This window comes from Trichogramma pretiosum, unplaced genomic scaffold, assembly GCF_000599845.2.
Source record: "Trichogramma pretiosum strain Unisexual culture from Peru unplaced genomic scaffold, Tpre_2.0 scaffold8, whole genome shotgun sequence".
NCBI lineage: Eukaryota > Metazoa > Arthropoda > Insecta > Hymenoptera > Trichogrammatidae > Trichogramma > Trichogramma pretiosum.
Window position 1 is genome coordinate 2,672,141 of NW_019641699.1, and position 24,146 is coordinate 2,696,286.

Below are 24,146 nucleotides of genomic sequence, written 5' to 3' on the forward strand. Positions count from 1 at the left end.
CAGCATAAAAAGGCCACATTATTCTCCCCAAATATAGTCTAAAACATCAAAACTCAAATTTTGTGAAAACATGATTTAAAAAAAACTAACACAAAATGTTAAGTTTCGTTGTGTCGTGAACACTACGATCGATATCAGAAATTTTGGCTTGACATGTGTACTCCTCGCCATTCATATCCTCCGTGAGATCTAACGCAAGCTCAACTTGCGAAATAATACCGCCATATAGGCCAGCTTTAGTGCTAGTATTAGTGCCCAACACAGGACTGCCTGCTTTCCACCAAGACATCTCAGCTTTCGGATTACTGCTAGTTGATTCGCACAGCAGACGACCTCGTTCGCCAGCCTTGAAGTCCTTTGGTATTGTGCTAATTTTCACAGTATCCGGTAGGACTGTTGAAAATTAAGCAAGAATTAAAATGAATAGCTCAGTGATGATCAGACAATGAAGCTCATGCATGTGTTGACAACTTACAGTTAACATTGAGTACGGCACTTTGCACGAGTGGAACTTGGGTAGCTGAATTGCTGGCTTCACAGCGTATATTGGCTTTGTTGTCGGACGCGTTAACAACGAGAGCCAATTCACTCGTCACAGCATGATCTCGCTGTTTTGTTACACTTGTTACCTACATTTCGAAACGATTTTTTGTTGTAATAATGGGTTTTCTAATTTTTTCTATGTTTTCATTGTTTTTGGGTTGGCAAACGATTTTTAGTGAACTTGGGTTATATGCTATTAATGTTAAATTACATGAAAAAATTATTTGTTTAATGAATCATTTAATGATTAATAGAGAAATGAATTTTAATTTCAGAAAATTTTTCTGTAAGTTATAAAGATATATCCGTTTGACCAATCTTTGCAATCAATGTAGAGAGATATTATTTTTATTTCTCGTCGAATAATTTTTTTTGTTAATAAAATTTTGAACAAGATGAGTAATGGAATTCGGAAAGCACTTTGGTTAGCTGTACATCGAAGTAAATTCATTAAAAAAATGTTAAACTTTTACGCTTATAGAAAACTGTTAAAACAAATTACCTTAAAGAATTTGCAAGCAAAATAACTAGAAAATAAGCTCGGAAAGTTCACGAACCAGCGTTTGATGTATACAATATAATGCGTAAGGTATGAAGTGTTAAGTTGTATTAGAGTAGTGGGTAGTAGTGTGAGTGAAAGAAGAAGAAAAATAGCCAAGCGGGGTCAATTACCTTTTTACGTACCTTATTGTCGTTTTTGTACCAAGTTATCGTAGCTAAAGGATTACCGGATATGGCGGTGCAAGAGAGCTTCAGAACCGATCCGGCCAGCACTGCTGTGCCAGCCTCGTAGCCGGACATCTCTAATCTCGATGGTGGATCTGTCACATTGACGAAAATGTTGAATAGTATCCGCAAACCATCATGAAGGAATGAAAGAAGAAGTAAAAGATATACTCACAGATGACGTTAATCGTCTGTGTGCCGACGATGGTTTCCGACAGTTTGATATTATTGGCGTGGCATACGACAACTGCGCGTTGAGCCATTTTATTGATTGTAAAAGTTATGTTGGAGCTGGTAATGAAACCGCCCATGGCGGCTTCCGTAACATGCTGAGTACTTTCAATTTTCTGATTGTCAACGACCCACTTGATCTCGGATGCAGGATTCGATATGTCAGTGACGCAGCTGATGGTTACTCGTTCCTCGGCTCGAGCCTCGGTTGGACCTTCGAGTTTTACGGTTGCTGGCGCGACTGTAATACGGCATAAAAGTTCGATTTACTCTATGTTTATTTGAGAATAATACTTCTTTTCAACTATTTTTCTTTATAACTTACACAAAACGGTAAGATCGACGTGAGTACTCATGGGCGTGACGCTCATGACGTTGGTGACTTTGCACTCGAATCGAGCCTTGTCGTCACTCGGCTGAGCAATGAACGAGTACACATTCTTCGAGACCTTGCCCTCGGTCGTATAAACGGAGTGTACGGTTTCTCCATTACGATACCAGATCACTTGAGCCGCTGGATTACCACCGCGCGATTTGCAGGCCAACTCGATTTGCTGGCCACGGCGCAGTGTCTCGCCTTCGACGTAGCCCTCGATGTACGGCGCTCCCGGTGGATCTACGAAATGAGGTTTCCAATGCAAAACGTTTCAATTGAATGTACGCGGGTGAGCGAATTAAACCAAGCTAATGACTGTAAATTGAGCTCACTCCGCGGTCTAAGAGTTTTTTTAACCAGTAAGTACAAAAAGAAAAACTTACAGAAAACAGACAGCACAGCGTGAGCTCGCATAGGTTTGGTCACCGGCACAGCTGGATGGACAGCTTCGCACGTGTAGCTAATTTCGTCGTCATCGGACGTCGTCATGATTTCGAGGTAGCCGTGAGTGTCGAATTTCACATTTTTCCCATCCTTGTGATCCTTATCTTTATCTGCGAGCAAAAGTTATAAAACGATTTATCGATGCGCATGCAGATTATAAATATACGATGCGTGCGTAGATGCAATATTGTTATAAGATTGGCGAGCGAGTGCACACCGGGCTTGTATACAAAAGTAAAGTTATAGTTTCGACGGAAAACTCGTTAGTTTGAGTGGTACTAGCAGCAGCTTGGGAAAATTAGTTTTAGCGATGATGTACGCAAACTCGTCCGCGCGGGCGCGCGGGCCAATATTATACTTTCTGATGCTGCTACTGCTGCTACTGCACGCCTGTATTTTGATTAATTAAAGATAATTGAAAATACTCGCGCGTTTATGCTGATTAATTCAATATTAAAAACTTTTGCGGGCGCGCGGTGCCCTCTCTCGTATAATTTTACAGCTCAAAAAAGTACAGTTTAATAATCTGGGGTACATGTATTTGCTTAAACGCGTAGGTAACACGGCTCACTTAAAATCTTGGACTGTAAAAGCTCTGATATACAGCGGTAGCAGCAGCAGCAGCAGCAGAAGCGCGGGCGCATGTTGCACAGCCCACCGAAGTACCCCGCTTGTATACATCTAGCCAGGGGCTTTTAGTTTCGGCTCGTTTACGTGTGCAAGCGCGTGAGTAACGTACACTCTCGGCATTCTGTCTCTTACCATTCACTCACTCACTCACTCACTCACGCTATCGCTTTTTTCAAAAACAGACTTTTTATACAGACACACACACAGAGGGAGGTAGCGAGAGAGGGGCACGGGCGAAAGGTCTTTTGCAAAAGAGCTTTTGGGGGCATTTGTTTTTGAGGGATTTGAAAAGGAAGAGGTATATTATTCGTTTTGTTTTGGTGCTCGTTTTTTGGGGGAAAACATTTTTTTTTACGAGCGAGAATTTGTTGCGGCTAAAACGAGAGAAAGATAGTAAAATTCAATGTAAAAGTAAGCCAAAACAAGCCGTGTTAGTACTTGAAATTAGCTGGGTGATGAAATTTACGAATTTTTTTCTCGACAAAAATTCTTTCCCTTTGCTGATTCTTTTATACAGATAAAGAATAATTATTAGTTCTGAAGTTCACTTTTTATAACGCTATTTTTTTGGATCACGATTCACTTTGAACTTATTAAGGAGCTTGAAACGACGCAAAAATTTAAATAAGCTAGCTCTAGCTTGTCTGACGTATCCGAGATTGTTTTCTTTGAAAAATTAACTATCCTTATTAATTTGTTTTTCATTAAAAAATTATTTTCAACTAAAATATCGTTTGAAAAAATATAAAGCAATTACGAGTATTTCGGCGATCTAGACAGTATTAATTAACTGCTTCACTTTCTTAACAAAAAGGCAAAATTTGATATTCTTCGACAAGAAAAAAAAGAAGTAAAAAAAACTAAACAAATGAACGTTAATTCTTTCTGGGAGAGTGCAAAATGCGTATAAACCACACTCCTTGGCAGGGTATACGGCGAAGTACATATAGAGGCTAGCCAAAGCTATTCCTTCTCTCTCTCTCTCTCTCTCTCTCTCTCTCTCGTACTGCGTCTGGCGAGAGAGACGATAGGTCGGAAAAAAACGAGTCAGAATTTAAAAGCCGTACGAAATGGAGAAAGAAACAAAAGACACACGCTGCTGTTGCTATTATACTTCTTCAATGGTCAGTACGTGTATACGTATAGTCTCAGACAATTGGTCAGTACATAACTCTGGCGAGCTTCCAACTTTCCTGCTCCTCTTTCTCTTCCTCCTCTCTTCTTCTATCTCTTTACAGAAATCAATGACACTTCATCTCCCATAATAAATATTTTTTTCTTCATTTCTTTTGACGCATAAAACCTTATATTTATTTTTTATTGTTGTTGAAAAATAAACTACTTTTTTTGCAATTATTGAGTTTCATTAAATTAAAAAGTATTTGAAAAAAAAAATAAAAATCTCACCATCAGTTACGGCTGTCGACGCAGTGATGGAGCTTTCACCACCTTTTAGTTGTACGTTGCCTCGGTACCAGGTTATACCAGCTGCTGGTTTGGCCGAACGAACGATGCACTCCAGTCTCAAAGATTGATTCTGCTTGATTTCAATTTTTTTGTTACGCTGGTGACTCGTTATTTCTACTGATTGCGGAGGTGCTGTAAACAAAAAATTATCATATGTATTAGTGATCACGATTTACTTCAACATTCTTCAAGGAATCGAAATTGAGTTAATATTTGTACCATAAAAAGTAAATGCAAGAATTATTCGAGTAATGAATCGAATTTTTTAAGCATTTTCGTGTTTTCTTTTGCCATAACAGTTCGGGTTCAGCTATTGTCAACTCAAAAGATTACATTACTCACTGTCTAGCTTTCCTCATTCGAGAACTTTTTCTCTCTATAGCTGCACTTACATTCGTACATGAGAGGTAAATGCACACAAAGACATCAATTATTCAGAACTTACAGTAGACAGTATAATGCCTTCAAAGCCGAGTTACGTTTAACAACACGTGTCTTTATTCTGACGTAAGTTCACGCGATGAAGGTAGAATGAAAAGTGCGTCGTTAGTTAATTAACAACGACGATAGCCACACCACGTAAATACAAACAGAGCGGTCGAGCGATTGTATGCGGGGTGTGCCCTTTTCTTCAATTTCGATATGAAAAGGTGAAATTACGCATACAGTCGGAGCCGCAAGTTTCTCTCCCTGGCACGAATCACAATTAGCTTTGTCAAAGAAAGAAAAGTTACTGTACGTTTCTTGAAGCTTCGAGATTATATACAAACTTTCCTCAAAGTCATACGTGCATGTGCAACCGTAGAGAACCGGGATACATCAGAATTAAGCTACTTCAGCGCGCTAGTCGCGTTTACGAGTAGCTATTAATTAAAGCTCGATGCGCTCGTGATTTATTCTCGCTCTTTTATTTCTTATAAAACGTAGTAAGTCATCTTCCTCGATTGTTGAAAAAAAAAAATATTAAGACGAATAATTTATAGTTAACGTCTGTTGCTGAAGGACGTTTAGAAGCGACATATTATGCGGAACAGCAGCAGCAGCAGCAGAAGAGAACGAATTCACAAGCAGCAGGTTTGCGTTAATGTACGTAGGCTATTGTAATGAGGTATAGACGGGAGGGAAGGGCACAGGGCCTGGTTTATTATGCATTAGTGCGCTGCTGCTGGCTCTACTTCTACTACACCTACGCCAGAACAATGACGAGACTATACGCAGGAACGATTCTCTGCTCTGCTGGCTTTCGATCCTATACATACATACACGTGCCACCCGGAAGCTATATTACCTCTAATGTTCGTTATAACTCGCTTGGGAGCCGAACGGTAGTATGTATGTATGTGTGTGTATTTTTGGGAGTAAGTACCTTATTCTCTTTTTTTTTGTCAAAATTTTCAAAGAAGTAGAACAAGCGTTATATGGATAGTTTGCAGTATATAGCCCGTTAAAAAAAGCCGCCGTATGGATCGTATAACGAAGTTTTGAAAGTTGAATGAGGATTTTCAGTGGTTTGAAACGTGTGTAGTTCGTTCGTTCGAACGACTAGTTGTACCAACTGAAGTTTGCAGTTAATTAAGCTTTGCCTTCTTAAAACTTAACTTTTTTCATACAAAACGTGTGTGTGTGAGTATGTACGTGAAGTCTACTAGTTTTAGTTCCGTTATCTCTCACGCGCGTTTTCCTTTTCCACAAAGCACCAAAGTTATTAATTTTTTTGCAAATATTCGGTTGAATTAGGCGAAACATGTATTAAAAATAGTTTACGGCAAAAACTTCACAAAAGAGAGAGGGAGGAAGAACGATTGCACATACGTATACCCAGGATACCGCGTGTAGGAAAAACTTTCAAAAAAAAGCAAGCCGAGAGATTGATAGGCTAGCCCGGAGAAGCACTGCAAATTCCCAAGTGGGTATAAGGAAAAAGAAATACAAGGGATGTATATGGATTTATAAAGGAAAGACACAAACTGACTACGGCGAGTATAAATAAAGAATTGGATTAATTTACTTTTTACGCGCAACTGTTGGCCGCAATTTAGGAGCTTTTGGACATTTGTCACGCTACTTGGCAAACGCTACAATCTTAACGTAATTTCATATTTGTTTTTTTTCACGAGCTTCTGTTTTTCTAAAACATTTTTGCTTTTGTAACTACATTCGTCGAGTAGGACGATGTCAATAAAACTGAACGTTTTCATGTTTTGGATGCTCCAAGTAATATTTTTTTTTGTTTCATATCGTTTTGTAGAGCTTTTACATAGTTGGAAAAATTCAATTTATATTTTACCTTGGAGTTTCGCAACCACGTTGCGACTTGGATAACTAATGTCCCTTTTTTAATACCACCTTAAATTTCTATCTTGCTTATCTCTAGTTTTAGTCTGCTGATCAATCAGCGGTTGTTTTAAATATTTCACATTCTAGCCATAATTTTTTTTGTAGGTAAAATGTTCTTTATCTTTGCCAAATTTTTAACTTAAAACCATTTTATGTGTAGATAAAACGAGGTTAAGGATTTTTCTTTGTTGCTAAAATTTACAGAGAGCTTTTTGAACAACGGATTTAACTCAGTTTATTTCTTTGATGGAAAATCTTGATTGACTGTTAGAAACAAGAGCTTTTTAATTCATTTTAAAGTCTCAAAAGAGGGTGTTTGATATAAATTAATGGGTCGATGGAGTGAGAGTATGGATATAAAATATTTTTCAATTTTTTTGTTTTTCTTTTCGGTTTTTTTGTGATTCACGTGTATATTTGCCCATCGTTATAATCTCCTAATTTTTGACCATGTAAAATCTTTTTCAACTTTTTTTCCTCGCGCTGTACTTACAATTACTTGTTTTATTCCATTAAAGCACTCTCGAAAAAAAAGGAATGAAAGAGATTGTCAATTTTATCTGTTTGCAATCACTTCCTTGTTCAAACAGTTAACGCAATTTGTAAAATATGCAATCTCTTGGCGGCGGCCATTGCGGTCTTTTCCTCTCTGTTGACCCAAAAAACTAATAAAAGCCTGCCTCGCAAACTTGTACCTTCCGCTCTCGTACCCCTGGTATGCGCGCACATACATATATATAGGAGGAGGTGTGTGCCGCATAAAGCTTTTAAATTTCGAAATTTGAATTTTAATAGCCTTTCTTCGCAAGTGAGAAAGAAAGTGTGTGAGAAAATGACGGACGTACCCCTAGCGCAATTTTCTAATAAAGTCGTGTGCGAGCGTCGATGAGTAGTTTATTTATCATATTTTCCACGCATATAAATAGCCATCTAGTCGCATTTGGCTCATAACAATATTATACTACCCGAGGATCTATAACTATTAATATTGCTGCTGCATTGTAATAACATATATAGGAATGTACATACATAGTCGCGGGCACGAGTATATCGCACAGTTCACGCATGCATTATATATATGCCCAAGTCTTTCTGGGTTGATTTAACGAGTCACTCGAGACACGCATGTACGAGCGTTCGTATAAATAAATAATTCATGCGCAGCTCACATACACGCGTGAGTGTATCTATATCTATGTATGCGTGAGCTCGCGCGAGATCACTTGAAACGCGACGGAGAACTAATATCGATACACGCGTACACACGCGAGAGCAGCAGGGTGGCAAAATATCTTCGTTATCATCAGCATATAATTAGGCATCTAATTTCAAATTTAATAATCAAACTATGTACTAGAGACAGGGAGAAAAAGCAAGCGGCGTAAACAAGCAAGAGCGAGTGAGAGAGATCCATTTGCGACGCATTTCTAATTCAAGTAGTGCAAACCCGCAGCAAATTCGCACAAGCTCTTGCCTCGCTGAATGTCGCACTCGTGTGCACATGCACATACTGTGTGTGACTCGTAGGGTAAATACTGTGCTCCACACACTCACACACACACACGCCTATACTTAGGCACACGCACAAGCGCGAGTCTATCTCACTCTCTCTTTCTCTGTTGAACGCAGTGATCCCCACGTGGCACATACACACACGCATACACACACGTCTATATATACGCGTAGGGGCTGTTATCATTCAACTATGTCTGACTTTACTGCAGCATACTCTATTCTGCTTGTCGTACCATCGTGTGCGCACACACACCACATACGCCTACGATAATAATGTATGATGCAGTTACAAAACGTAACGATCGTAGCATACATGCCTGCCTGCCTGCCTGCCTGCGTGTGCAAGCAATCGATCTGATTGATTTGTTGATTTATCAGGCTTATTTACACGCGTTCATTTTTATCCCGAGTTTTGCTCGCGTTGGCATTTTTATAACTATATCAGGTGTTTGAGCTTATCGGCGCACTAAATTAGCAGTCAATTTTCGGGTCTATAAATGTGCTTATTGCACGAGAGAACGTGCCAAATTTTTCCGCGAAACCCGGTTAATTGCGTTCCGATACAACGAGAGGGTAACAAGCGTAGCAAAGACACAAGCAGAGGATTTAAAAGCCGCCTCTACACGTTCACAGGAAGTAAGCTTTTCGACAACTAGTCGTGCGCGTGAAGCGCGATGAAACAATTTTTCTCTCTTGATTCTATTGTGAAAACATGTAGCAGCAACTCTGGCACGCGCGTGCAAACACACTGCTCGTACGATGGGTACGTGTTCGAATGAATTAAGGAGCATATTCTCTCAGTCTGTGTGTGCATACGCGTATTCGCGTGCACACGTTCTTCGGGCGAGAAAGCACTCACCGGATGAAAACAACAAGCGCGTTGTTGCTGTGTGCAGGTAGATATAACGTATGTGTCTAAGTACGTATGCATGCGCTGCCAGAGCAGCCAGCCAGCTAGCAAAGACAACAAACAAAAAAGGGGCACTGCAATAGCAAGTGTTGCTACTGCCGCGCACCAAGAGAGCCGCCTCGAGGAGAAAGAATCCTTGTTTATTGTGGTGCAGATCTCGCTGCGGAAACGAAACTGATCAACTCTGGCGCCTATGGTCTCCGTCCAAAACAAATACTTTCTCAGCAATAGATAATCAAATTTAATAGGGACACGCGAGAGAGCGATTTGATGTCGCCGCGGCAGCGCATCGATGGCTTGCCAAAGTCCATCTTTTACTTTGGAGCTATGCCAGAGTCAAATCATGACGGTAATGCCGAATTAGATATAAAATTGACGGGTATTGCGGGTACAAGCTAGAACGACTTTTCATTTACGTGCGAGGTAACGGTAATGCTCGCTCGATTCCTGAGATAACCAATTGTTTCGAAAAATAAAAATTTTAAAGGTGTCGGATTAAACACGTGTACTCCTTTTTTCCTTTTTCCTTTTTTTTTTTTTTTTTTAATTAACAGGACTTAATTGTGAAAGACGCAATTTCTCACGTGCTTTCCAGAATATAGTGTGTGAAAACGTTTCCCTATGGATACGCACGTATATAATCGGTGACCTTTTCTTCTTCGTTGCGCTTCGCAGAAGGCGCAGCAGCTCGCAATTCTGTCCTCCGACTTCCGTTTCGTGGTTCTCTTTTTTTTTTAAACTCTAGTCTCTTACTCCAGCGTACATAATATATACTTCGCGGCTTGTGATTTATAATTTAATTTTATGCGCAGATTCTTTCGCTTTATATGTAAAGTTGAATGAAAGTCATGCGAAAAAAAACAAAAGCCAAGACTAGCGCTCGTACGCGCGCGTTAATGGTAAATTACCGACAAACTGGAGTTTATACGTGCGTAAAAAAGTATATAAAGTTCGAGTGAAATTTAAAATGTTGAAAGAATATTACTGAAGAAATCGAGATCGTCTGGGTGATAACGCGAAGCCTATGATCGCAACTTTTGAATTGAAAAAAAGGTAAAAATATCGAAAGTTTTGGATCAATCGATATGAGTATAATTGAAATCCCTCGCGAGGACGCGCAGATAGATGTACGTTTACCAAGTCGAGTAAACATACGCGTGACTTTCGTTTCCTTTCTCTGCTGACTGCCTTCGATTGATTAATCCCTTAACTCAGGTGGTGCATACATGAGGAAATCCACATTAAACACTGCTAACTTCAAAATAAGTCCAAAAATGTTCTCATAGGTTGCATGAAACAGTTGTGTGCAGTTTGTGCGATTTTTTACATGAAGAAAAACACAACGGAAATATCACTTATTCCCACATTTGTCCATGTTACTAGTACCTCAAAGAACAATTTCTCATGATGCTTACACCCGATTCTTGAGAAAATTGTAGGACCCGATTGGAAACCTCAGTTTTCAGGATAGAATGTGGATTTGCTCATATATGCATCAGCGAACTCAATACCGCTTGAACGCACACACTTCAACTGTGTATGGGTACAAATGTATATGTGTGTGTGTGTGTGTGCGCGCATGTCGTGTCTGTGAGTGCAGCAAACTTCTCGAACTCGAACGACTACGTCGACGTCTGACGATGACGACGACTAACGCTCGTATTTACAGATACTAACGTCACCGTCGTCGTCGTCGTCAACGGATATATCGTCATTAGTCTGATGAGCGTATGATTGAATTGACTTGCTAGCGCGCGCGGCACAGGATATATAGCTTCACTGCAGCTGCAAGCTGCTGATGCCGCTGTTTTTTGAAAACATTATGCATTCGCTCACGTGGCAGTGGTGGTTAATTTTAGCAGCAAATATCAGCAAGAGTTATGCTAATTAATTTAATGTATTCATTGTTGTAATACCGTGCTTATGGGTAAAACGCTCATCAATTTCACCGATATTTTAAACGCAAGGGTCAACGGGTAATTGTCCAATTAATCTTCGCATTCGTAAAAATGTAAAAACGATGAATAATCCGTCTAAACGATGCACACAAAAGTATAAGTGCGCACGCATGTATAGGCCTATGCACAGTGTATGGATACTTCATCGAGGCTTTATTGGAAAAACAATAGAACCAGCATCGTCAGTTTCCTATTTCTTCTTTTTTCCCTCTCTCTCTCTCTCTCTCTCTCTCTCTCTCTCTGCACGCCTTCCCCCTTGGTGAAAGAACTGCCGTGTTTGCACTACTGACTGCAATGCAATGCTCAGCGAGTAGTAAATGGGCGAATTAGGTCAGACGAGATGCTTCATCCAATCGATCGACTTCGACGAACTTTATATACCCATGGATGGCTATGCGATGCTTAAAATTTCAAGGAGCTGCTGTGATTCTATTATATTGCTCCTCGCGTCGACGAGGCAAATAGTGTTAAAAATTGATTTTCTTTCTTCGCCTTTTTTTTCTTCCGTATTCTATGCAAAATTACGGGCGCGCAAAACTTGCAAAAGCTTTAATTGCGAGCTTGTGAAAGTTTTGGAGGCAAACGTAAACTCATTTTTAGTTCAAATAAATTTTCAGTATTCGAGACAAGCGAGGGCGCAACAATATATACTTCGAAAACTGCAACTAATTTGTATCAGTAGTAAGAAAAGGAAATTGCTTAGAGCTCAAGCGTTTCGTGAAAAAAAATTAAACGCCGATTAATCACATTGCCGACATCTGTCTTGAGTATATGACGAGTTTCACATATTGCGTTCTGTACAATTAATTTAAAGGCTTTCGTTGGGAAAACAAATTACAGTGTGTAATTTACGCTACCCCATACAACACACATACGAGCATACCGGGCGCTATATAACTCGGTGTATTTATCCGCTAAAAAGGGGAAGAAAATAAATTTCGAGCTTTGTCGTATCGAAGAGTACGGAGCGCGCGAGCGAGAGAGAGAGAGAAAGTAGGAAAAGAAAAGGAGCTTGTAAGCGAACGGGAAAAGAGAGCTCTAAGCTCCTCGTAAAAATGCCCGTGCACATGGCGGTCAATTTTGAACGTGGTCGCGCTAATGAAAGAACTCTGAGTCCTCTACTTGTTACAATATATATTGTGTTACACACACTGCTGCTGCTGCTGCTGTATACCACAATAGCGGGAGGAAAATTTTTTCGTAGAAAATGAAAAAGAATTTAATGCGACCAAAATAGCGGGGAAAGGGAAAAGGTTCGTTTCATTGCGTACATGTAGTAGGTGTATGAGAAACAGACGCGAAGCTTTGTAAATTACTGGCGAAAGAACGACAGGTGTAAAAGTAATTTCGTAAATGAAAGTCTTTTTTTTCAAAGTTCGGGACGAAATTTTCGTACAAATTAAAAAAAAGAAAGGGAAGAAAGACTATAATTTTGCAGGTTTCGCTTCAAACAGAATGATAAAAAGGAAATAGTACGAACGATTTCTTCTCCTTGCCGCGCGCTACACAAGTATGCCTCTATAACCTTTTCTTTTTTTTCTCTTCGCTCTCGCTCTGTCTCTCTCACTTTTTTCGCAAAGATATATCTCCATCAAAAGGAAAACCTTTTCTGATGATAAAAGCACGCGACAAGATACGATAATGTTGAAGGACGTGAAAATTTCAGCTGGATCTCGTCGGAGAGCTGTATGTGTACTCGCACATACTCACGCATACATACATATATGCGCGCAGCGCGCGATGTTTTACCACGCATTGAATTATGCATCAGCCATGAAAGTTCAACGCAAAGACAACGGGGCTAGAGAGCAGTGACACGGCGAATATTTAAAGTAACTTTTGATATATTTCGTACGCGCGAGAATAGTACTGCAGTTCTCTTTCTATGCGACAAAGAAGTGCAGTGTATGTGTTTCGAATACGACTCTTCAGGCTGGCTTTTTGTTTCACGCACAACAAACGTGTGCGTGCGTATGCGTATCTATTATCACTCATTTGATTAAATATTTAAGAATAATACAAGGACTAAAAAAGGTGAAAGCTTGGCACATACACCTACATAGTTGCTTACACGCACACACGCCTGCATCGTAAGTTCTAATGGTTTGACCACATATAGCTAGCTGCATTCGCGTGCGCTATCATTAAATCACAAGTATTACTCGTAAATAATAGCGTAGCCCGGTTCCATGAGCGCCACGCCGCGCCACCGACACCGAGGAAAGAGAGAATCATGGAGCAGCTTCTGCCGCGCGACGATGTTTTAGCTAGTCATAATGAGGGATTATCATAGTGTATAAGCAAACACATCGCGCAGCAGTAGCGGCAGCGCCCTTACACCACTGAGAGCGCACGCGACATTGTATATGGTTTCGTAAAATCTGCTATTGCAACAAAAATGGCGAATGTGCGTTTCACTGCATTTATCACCCACCCCCTCTTTCTTCTTCTTCTTCTACTTCCCTTTTTTCTCGCTGTTGTTCTAAATATACATTCCAGCTATTTCTTTTTCTCCTTTTCATAATAAATCTGTTGTGGTACGTACGAAACATTGCGCAAATACCTGGGCCGAATAAACAAAGATGAAACTTTGAAATGTTTTTTTAATGTACACGAAATGCTGCGCGCACGAAACCGCTCGCCTACGAGTATACTACTTGCTTTACATCAGCCGTAATCTCTTTCGCGCTCTACAAATTCCTGTAAAAATCCTAGCGATAGTGCACACAAAACTTATTCCATTTCCTGAGAATTATATAAGCCCGGGTCATCGTATACGTTTCACGTGTATGCATAACATACACGCGAAAGCCAAACCATGGTTGACCGATTGAGTTATGCGATATGCTATTTTTTTTCAAGACTTCAGGTACATATTTTGCACTCTCGAAATTATTATCATCGTCATCATCATCATTATCATTATTATAAGTATTAAAAGCCAAAAAGGCTATGGTACTCCGTGCAACTAGAAGGAGAGGAAAGGAAAACCGCACTGGCTCTTTAGTAGTACACTCTCCGCCGTTATATAGGTATATAGGTTGAATGCACGGAATAGGAAAATTTGTTGGCACTGTTCCTACACTGGGCGAGCTTTGAAATATGGATCGCAATCTTGGCAAAACGCGCCAAGCGTTAGCTTTTCACGCGCCCAGTTCTCTCTCTTCCTCTGACATACAAAAAGAGGATATATACACGAGAGCTGAGCGCGTATCTATCTATATACGTGTGCGTTTCAGAAGCTAGTATTAGAACAATGCGAGCGGCGCGCGCCTATGTGTGTCTGTGTCCGTGTCTGTGTGTAACGGTAGTGCTTGCCATTTCATAAAAGACAATGCACTTGATGGTGAGAAATTTGAGGTTTAGTCAGCTCGCTTTTTCATACATACAGGGTTTGTGAAAGTGCATCAGCCAAAGTATAATTGAATTTAAAAATTGAATCGGCGCGAGTACTAGCTCCATCGCACGGGGGAGGGTGAGTTACTCAACACATGTCAATAAATCTCGTCGCTGTGAGTTGCCGAGTTCAAAGACCTTAGCTTTTCTAATTAATCCACCCCTCTCGCGTATATACAGAGAGGCACGCGCGCTCAGTGGTTTTTCGAGAGCAGCCGAGCTTGCAGAGCGCGCACAACCCTTTTCGTCTCTACTGCTGCTACTGCTGCTGCTGCTGCTGTCGCCTGTAGTGTATAGCGCGTTAAGTGTGATATGCAGTATACGCGGCAAAAATAAAGTCCGGTCCACACAACGCGGCGGTGGTGGCGGTAGCGACGGTGGCGGTGCACTCGTGGTGTATCGGTATCAGTAAAAGCTTTTATTCCTCATAATTATCAGTGTGTGCATGCACATACACGCGCGCACGTCGGGGGCTTGACTCTTTTTTGCTGTTAATTAATATACACGCACGCGATAGACACAGGTACATCAGGTTGAGATCGATAAAATGGAAAAATGTAATTTCATTACGAGACTCTGTATATATAGCTACAACTGAAACTGCTGAAAAGATATTAACCCGGTGAATAAGATAAAAAACTGCTTAGCAAGAGTATACGTGAAAAGATGGATCGTTTCTTGTTCTCTCTCTCTCTCTCTCTCTCTTACTTTCTTGCTCTTTCTCTCTCTCTCTCTCTCTCTCTCTCTCTCTCTCTCTCTCTCTTGCTTGGAGTCCTTATCGTTTATTGCAAGCACGGGAGTGCTAGAGCTATTCTTATTACGCGCTTTGTGAAAAACTTTAATCTCGAGTGCTGCTGCTACTGTTGCAGTGTATGCGATTTGTTGTACGATTCCGATACCTATCGCGCGTGCGCGCGCGTGAGAGTTAATCTAATTGAATAATGTTCTGTTGCAGCTCGGGGCAACTATATATAGGTGTGTGTGTATGTGTACTTTAACATGGACATAATATATTTACTAGTGTTGCAGCCGTTAATTTATCGGCGGCCCTTTAACTACTCGTAGGCACACAACGCAGCAAGTGTGAGAGAAAAACAGTGCAAAATTTCTCGCTCTCCCTTAAACGTAGAATAACCCGCTCGCGCCAACGCGCGCGTCTTTTACGATGCTCCCTTTTTTTTTACTCCTGCGCTATATACTTGCTTAACGATCGGATTTCCACCGAGACAGTGAGACGATGGGTTTTATAGCGATCGAGTTAGACTATAATCGTGTTTTTTTCCTTCTTTTCATTCACTTCTCCTTTACCTTCAGTCTCTCGCTTTTACATGCAGACTATTCCTCCACATCTATTCGAGTCCAATTACTGTCATAGAGGGCTCAGGGTCCCTTTATTTTTTATGAACTGTGCGGGCTGATTCCTCATGCGTTTCAAATTGACACGATACCTAAGTTTTATTGTTTCGCTTATTATTATCGGTGAAACTTTGTTGTTATTATTACTTTTGAAGTTTTGTTTACAATCTCGAGATGATATTTGATTGATGGCCGGCAGTGTGGATTTTTTCTGTTCGCTTCCATCGTGCATTCTTTTTCTTGCATCTCAGGTGTATTCCGCGACGCCAACATCGCCAAAACATATACGAAAGCTCGAATCCACAAAGATCTATCCATTTTTCATTCGAATTTCAGCTCCATTCATCATCGCGTAAAATATTATGCTATACGCGATGTTCTACATTTAGCGACGTATATTCTACACAAAATTGAATGCAATATCGCAAACCCTTACGAATACTCCACTTATAAAAATTCAATTAGTAATTTTTTCCAAGGGGTTAAACGTCGCTCAAGAAAGTCTGGCATTACGAATGGAAAAGTAACGAATTCACGTAACCGCAGAACGATGAGAAATTGACGCGCGACTAAGTGGCTTCCGATAAGTCACAAAAGTTTACTTTCCGGAATGAATCCATCGCCACGCGAGAAAAATAAAGTTCTGATTTTGCTCATTTTAAATGAATTTCTTACCTAAGGTTGCTGTTTAATAAAATATCACCGAAATGACGTTAACAATCGTGACAAGAGCTGCTGCCTTAACGTTTAAAGTTCGAACGGAAATGAAATAGTAAGTATGAATAAGCAAAAGAGAGAGAGAGAGAGAGAGTATACGTAAATTCACGTTAGCTACGAAATTGTCCGGAAATTACGTTCGGTGTACCAAAGTGTAAATGCGCGCTTAGTTTAGATGATGATGATGATGATGATGATGACGACGACGATGAAGACACGCACGCAGCGGGTATCTACTTATATGCAGTTGACATCAGCGCGCGGCTGCAGTGAATCTTCGCTTCGTTACCTATACTTTATCCAAAGAACTTCCCGAGGCGCATCGAAAGATTTTCATGTACGCTGTGTTATACGAAGAAAATATATAATAATACACAAAAGGTACACGTTGACAGCGGAAATTGCTTATTTTCGCGCGACTTGGCTCTTCTTCATACCAACCCGACATTTGTGGTAGTAATTTACGCATAAACGCGCTACAACGCACAGCAGCGCGTTTGATTTTCGATCGAAATTCCATCTATGTGTATGCTTGGCAAACTTTTAATTTTCGCGAATTTTTCACGCATTTCTACACCTTGTACTACGGGTAGACTCGCGTATCAATCCCTATCGGTCGGCTTATTTAGTTTCGACAAGCCATGTACACTCTGGTCATCTCTTCGGTGTACACTCACATACGTGCTTTTATCCGTACACACACGCGCGTACACGCATCCATGCGCACAAGCCCCTGCACACGAATAACACGACTTTCACATAATAATCCTCTATCTCTATCTCTCGTTTTTTTTCTGCACTGGACAGTGTGCGTAAAATTGGACGTTTGCCATTTTCCACTTTAGCATGTATGCTTTTTTTGAACGTTTTTGTCGTCAAATAAGCGAGGGTAAAAGACTACTACTGGTACTATCTATTAGTCGAAAAAATACGAGAGGACAAATTATTTTACGATCCAAAGAGAGAGAGAGAGAGAGAGAGAGAGGAAAGCATAAATTATTAAGAGAGGAAAAAAAGCACGAAACGAACGATGTGCTAACATCGTACTCTCTCTCTCGTCAACCATCCGATAGCAGAAGTATAACATGTTTGGACAGCGACTCGATTTTATTTTAATGCTAGCGCAGAGATGTATTCGCAACGAGCTCGAGAGAGTCACCAAATAAAGTTGGCCAAGAAATTCAAGCTAATTTTCACTGGAAATGAAAAGTTTCCCAATTAGATGATGAATCAACACACGCGTCAAGAGTTTATGAAATCCATGCGCTGTGCGAGTTTATAAAACATCGAGGCGTTTGATTTTTGCAAATTTTTTTGGCGTCGCTTCTTATGTTTTCACAAAAGAAATAAATGAAGATCGAAAAGTTATCGCTCTCCCAACTTTTTCGATTATTACAGCTGCAGCCTTCAGGGCATGTGGTAATTATTCACTCGAGGGAAGAGAAAAAATTGAAAAACCCGATTCGCAGAGACTAATATAATACCGAAACAGCCAGATCATTCACCTTTCTCGCGAGCATATCACACGCACATGCGCCAAAGTTTTTTTTATCTATATGTACGGAGTAATTCGTGAATTTTTGCAATTTCAAAACTTTTTCTACAACGACTTTTCTTCATCGTCTACTAACCCGCGTACCCTCCTTCCTACTACTACGTTCGCGCTCGCGCAGCGCTTGAACCATTTTTCTTGGCCAACACTGTTCCGACATGTGCCAAGTTTAGACTCGCTATATAAGTAGTTATACGGCTATGGAAGGTAGTTTTCGATCCTCGAGCTCTGTGTGCGCGCAGCACTGGCTATGTAGTCGGCTAATTCGCCTTGGCCGTAGCTTTGCCTCCGGACTGCTTATTAGCTTGTCATCTTTTCCTAAGTACGCGACGTTGGAAAAATTTTCTACTTTTCAAGCTCGCAGCTGATGGATAAAGTGAAAAGAAAGTATAACAAGAGTTTTTGCAGTCCAAAGTCGCTAGGCTTTTATATATAATATATATAAGCTCGCTGAATGCACGGCATGAAACATATTATTTAACATTCAAATTTTCCCAGCGTAATATTGCGGTCGGGGGAGGTGAAATCATTCGCAAGCGCGCGGCGTACAGCATGCGCGAAAATCTAAATTTTCCGGCGACGGAAATTTCGCCGAAGGCAAAACGTCGTCGTCCGGACCTCTTACTCAGCAGTACGTGCTCATACAGCAGCCCGCCATAAGACATTCTTGTCTCTTCTCTCTCTCTCTCTCTCTCTGCTCTCTTCTCTTTGCAGCAGCATCGTGTGCAGCGGCGGTAAGATTCGATAACGACACGACGTTACCGCCGTCGACGCGTTGGAAGGATTATCAGGGCGCGTCGACTTCATCGCTCTATTGTCGAATTTGCGCGCGTGAGCGACTGAGCGGGGGTAATATTTTGCTGAATGCGCGGAGATTGTCAAGTTCCGCGAATATTAGTAAGCACATCAGAGACCCCGAGACGCCGAGAAAGAGAGAAGAAGGAGCTGCGAGGAAGGGAGGACGCGCAAACGTCGTTCGATGACGAGAAATTGATGTGGAATGTGCGAGTACGACGCGCAAGGGCAGCAAATGAGCGCCTGAATTTAAAATGTCAATTACGTAATTTATCGAATTAAAAGTTATGGTATAGAAATGAAAATAACAACACAGTGATAACGATAAGCCATTGGGGTAACATTTTATGAATAGTAATGGTTGTGCGGCAATTTGCAAATATTTGTCAATTTATTCACCAAGCTCTGGCAAAAGTTTAATGAGAATAGTCAAGATTGTTATAGATGGAAAGAAGCGAAAGGTGCAAACTCAAGGCAGCTTCAACTCATTTTTCAAAAAACTTTTTTTCGCTGCAGGAAAGGAGGTACAGGGCGAGAGAGATAGAATGAGAGAAACGGACAGACTGGAGCAGAAAAGAATATGATAAGTGAAGAAACTTATAATGTTTTACTTCAACGGAGAAATATGTTTGTAGGTCACATTAATTATACATCCTCACTTTTTTACGCGCAAATAGTTATGGACAAAATGAATATGGCAAAGATAAAAATTTTCCATTTTTGGTTGTAAGCATACAGTACGTGAATAATTGCACCTGGACACAGCCATTGATGAACGAAAAATTCTGTCTCAAGTCTCTTTTTCCATATCTCGTTATATTTAATGAGAAAACGACTAGCGGATTCAAACTTAATTTTGAAAAAAAACGTTAATTCTTCAAAGATAATACGGTAGACATAGTAAATAAAGTAAACGAGTCACTGGAAGTTTAAGAAAAAAAATGAGGATGCTGCTACTGCATCGGAAGAGCAGAAGCAGAAGCAGAAGCAGCAGCAGAAGCAGCAGCAGCGGCAGCAGCAGCGGTAGAAAAAAAGGAGGATGCAGATTCACACGCGCCAAGTCTTTAGAAAAAAAAAATTGAAGAAAAAGAAAAAGCTCGCGTGGAACGAAATGAAGAAACTTCGTAAAGACGTTGCACCTCGTAAAAAGATAAACTCAACGCGCGTCTCGCGCGCACGCTAAGTAAAAATACCACGAAAAGATGCGAAACGAGCGGAGGACGGAAGAGGTGAGAAAAATGTCGCGCAAGCCATGGAAAACTTGCCACGCCTGTGCCAGCCAGCCAGCCAAGACTCGTCGGCTCGGCGTTATATATTTACGAGAAAAGTATCTGTGTAAGCCATAAAGTACTGAGATCACAAGTTTTATTTTGTTATTTTTTCGCGAGGAATTTCGAGATAAAAAATTAAGCATATCTACAATCACCCCCGTATTCGAGAAAAGTAAGCTTCACGGATCTCTCTGCAAGTCATTACAAAAAAAGTTATCATTGTACACGCCCACGATGTGTGTGTGTGTGTGCTGGGCGCACACACGACATTTTATTCAAAATGAAACGCTGAATTCTATATGAAAATGCGAGCAATTACTTTGCTCGGGCGCGCGCATGTGTGTATACCCGTGCGCAGGTCTCTGACGTTTAATTTCGATGAAAAAGGTCAGTAAACAGCTTTGTGTACGCGAGCTCGTACGCGTATGTCACTCAGAGTGCATGAGCTAGCAAGAATGTAAAGTAGCTATATTTTTGTGTTATTAATGAAATATTCACGCGCATAAAGATTCCAAAGTTCCGCACAGGCGTTCAAACATTAAATAGAATTAGCTCTGCATTACCTTTCGATGCCTTATGCAGAGAGTTCCGTGCCGCAAAAGCAAATCTTTGCGTATCGCGCAAGTGTAAAGGAGTAAAAATAATGAGCGTGCTTTATTTTTCCTCCGTATGCACGATGACAAACACAAGCGTGCGCGTTACAAGCGCAGATTAAAAAAGAAGCAAAAAAAAGAAGGAAGGAAAAAACGAAAGAAAAACATCAAAGTTTCAGGCCAGCGTTATCCATTACGCTTTATATGAAAATTGTTCGCGCGCGTAACGTCATCTGGCTTGTATTCGTATGGCATAAAGTACAAATTCCAGCACGCATAAAGTTCAAAAAGCCGATCGCTAATTTTCCCAACGTTGAGAGCGAGATATAAGCGCGCGGCGCACGCTAAAAAGTGCGCCGGGAGCTTGTGTATATACATGACGCGTTCTCTCTCTTTCTCTCTCTCTCTCTACCCCAGTATCGTCGCAACGTCGCCTGTGCACTTTGCCTTATTACGTCGTCGTCCACACGCCGCCTCGTGCATATACCATACGTCATCTCATGTAATGGTTTTCTCCTATGCTTCTGTTCTCTCTTTCTCGTTTTCTATTTCTGCAATATATACATATATCTGTGCTCGCTTATCTGCTTTGCTCAAATTTCTATATCAATGTCCTGTATCAAGAATATATACTTTTATATCGAGTCTCTTTATGTATTTACTGATTATCAAACCTCCGTACTTACTATATTTCAACTTTGTTTCCTTCTTACACTATAACGCGGAGTATGTTAATGTAATAAAAAAAATATTTTTAAAAAACTCAAGTTGAAAGTTTGGGTTTTTCTTTTCGAGATGGGGTAGCACGATCACTAGAACTGTTATTTTTTGGCTTACTATCGATAAAAAAAATACAAGTTTTCAAACGCCATAACTGTAATCTCGAGCTTTTGTAAACCCTCTCCAGCAAAAAAATTCACTCGAGCAATAAAACTCGTACAAAAGATACAGCGAATTTTCGTTTACTCGCCTCGCGACTCTCATAGTGAAAATGTACCACACCGTCAAGTTTAAAAAACTCCGCTTTGCAATTTTTTTCTTACTTTTCCTTCATCTCGAAAAGAATGGCAAGGAAAAATCAAGCTACATTTGCGGGATGAAAGCGAGACGGTGAGCTAGCTCGCGCACGCCTACGGTGTTACATTATGTGTGTATGAATCTCTTGACCTTTTCATAAGTATATTCGAAAAGTCCGTGTATAGAGCGGCTTGTGTAAGTGTAAAAAAAGAAGTGAGCCCTGGAAGCAAAATAATGACAACGAAAAAAAAAACCACACATCAAAAGCTAGCGAGAAAGTTTTTTTCAACCGTATGGCTTTTGTGTTGAACTTTCTGCTTTATCACTTATTGTTGTGCATTTTACATTCCTATATTTATTATTTAATGATTTTAAAAATTGAGTGTTACTAAATATAATAATGCTTTTTCTCAATTTAACTCATTAACGCTTAGAAAGAAGAAGTTACGCCTCGCTTTTCAACGGAATTTTGTTCCTGTTTTGGGCCTTGGAAAATACTACACCGCTAGATAGCGGGTACTTTCGTCGGCAAATCTGCAAGTGTCAAAGTAAAAACAATTCTATAAGTCAAAGCACGATTTTAAAACAACTAACAGGTTTTCTACAGATAAATTTTCAAATAATATTTAGCATAAGATTTCTCACTTTCTTAAAAAATAAGCTTTTTCGTCATCAAGTTACATTAGGGTGCTTTTTGAGTGTCGAATGAGATAGCGAAAAAAAATTGCAAGTCGAAGTCGTAGGAATGAATATATAAAAAGCCGTAAAAATCCTCAACATACGGCTGCGTAAATTTTCATTCATCTCGAGAGTTCGAGCAAGACAATAAAAGTTTGCCAAAGTATCCCGTTATATACGTGGGGAAAAGTTTCTGACGTGAAACATATACTTGTACGTATATACATACTTGGAGCGACAATCCCATATATATATGAACGGCGAAAAACAAAAAAAAAAAATAACAGCTGGAGCGCGTCGAGAGGGAGAGAATCTAGGGCAGTCGAGTATTTTCATGTGTGAATGAATTTTCAGTTTTCTCAGAATGCAGAAAACATTGGAAAGTCTTCTTTTTTCCATCTGCAGGTCAATGATGGCAGTGGCGTAATTGAGTATAAAAATCACTTCTTTCGAATTTAGATTATCACATCGAGGAAAATACGTGCAAAAAGCTCAGCCGGTATCGAAAGAATTACCCCCGGAGGCGATTTGAAATGACTACGACGACGTACGCAGTGCGTATCAATCCATGGAGATTTTATCCTACTACGACCGCCTTAAATTCAAACTCAATTGAAAAAGTTACTCTGCTTGCGAGAGAATTTCCTTCTGTTTCAATAATAATTAAAATATACACATATATATTCATTCGTCCGTCCCTCACAATATACGTGGCATACATCAAAATACATTTCGCATACGTCACTTTTAGCAAGTCGACGTGCGTGAGTACTATATCACTCAAATATGCGACATGATACGAAATTCTTTTCCTTCTCGCTATATATGTGCCGCATTAAAACCACAAGAGCCGTATTCGGAGAGTTACGCTTTATAATATATCCATATACATAGGCGCGCACATACACATAGACACGCATTTTTCTTTCTAGTTCACGTACAGCAGCTGTGCGTGCATTATGGATCATAATTCCGAAAGTGTCTCTAAGACCCCGGGAGAAAAAAATGAATGTTAAGAGACGTCGCGTAGAGATCTTCCGTACGGCGTTTTACATTAACGAAACGTCGCTACTACGTACTGCTGCTTCTGCTACTCGAAACTTGAAAAATTCACAAGAGACTGAGCAAACAAAGTATATGACTAGCAGCTCCAGCGCTTCATTCAATTATCATGCAGTTTCTTTTGTTTTATGACGGATACATATATGCGGCGCGAGGGAGTGAGACAGAGGGATAGAGAGAGAGAGAGAGAGAGAGAGAGAGAGGGAGGGAGAAGCCGCCGTATAGTTTCCGAGTCAATATTTTATTGCCAGCGTATAATCTTTTAACATAATCCAGCCGCTGAGCTTGGCGATGATTTACGTGGCAAATTTTCATCCCATCGAATCGAATAATAAAGTAATCGCGTATAAAAATATAGGCGAAAAAAATCCTATTACGAAAAACTGTATAAATTGACTGTTCTCGATAAGAGCCTTCTGCACCGTTCGCGAGCGAGCGCGCGCGCGCGCGACGTTAAAATATTGGCTATAAGTGAGTGCAAAGAGTCTGCAGTACAAAGAACGACGCGCTCGCTTGACTCCAATTTTCTTTTCTCCCTCTGTTCTCGTCCGCTATGTATAGGCAGGCTGGCT

The 24,146-nt window shown here is 40.4% G+C and overlaps 1 protein-coding gene across 7 annotated transcripts in view; it reads right to left on the reverse strand.

The window, feature by feature from the left end:
- Positions 1 to 24,146, reverse strand: part of LOC106653041 (nephrin-like) — an 81,668-nt gene that overhangs the window by 10,406 nt on the left and 47,116 nt on the right. For 5 of the 7 annotated variants that reach the window (XM_023462515.1, XM_023462512.1, XM_014372269.2 and 2 more), the window contains exons 5-11: positions 4,358 to 4,549; positions 2,260 to 2,430; positions 1,826 to 2,116; positions 1,445 to 1,741; positions 1,216 to 1,364; positions 476 to 629; positions 91 to 393 (exon numbers count right to left, since the gene is read on the reverse strand). In XM_023462515.1, the coding sequence (XP_023318283.1) occupies positions 91 to 393; positions 476 to 629; positions 1,216 to 1,364; positions 1,445 to 1,741; positions 1,826 to 2,116; positions 2,260 to 2,430; positions 4,358 to 4,549 (1,557 nt within the window). The remainder of the gene's footprint in view (positions 1 to 90; positions 394 to 475; positions 630 to 1,215; positions 1,365 to 1,444; positions 1,742 to 1,825; positions 2,117 to 2,259; positions 2,431 to 4,357; positions 4,550 to 24,146) is intronic. The other 2 variants (XM_023462513.1, XM_023462514.1) reach the window with 1 other exon arrangement.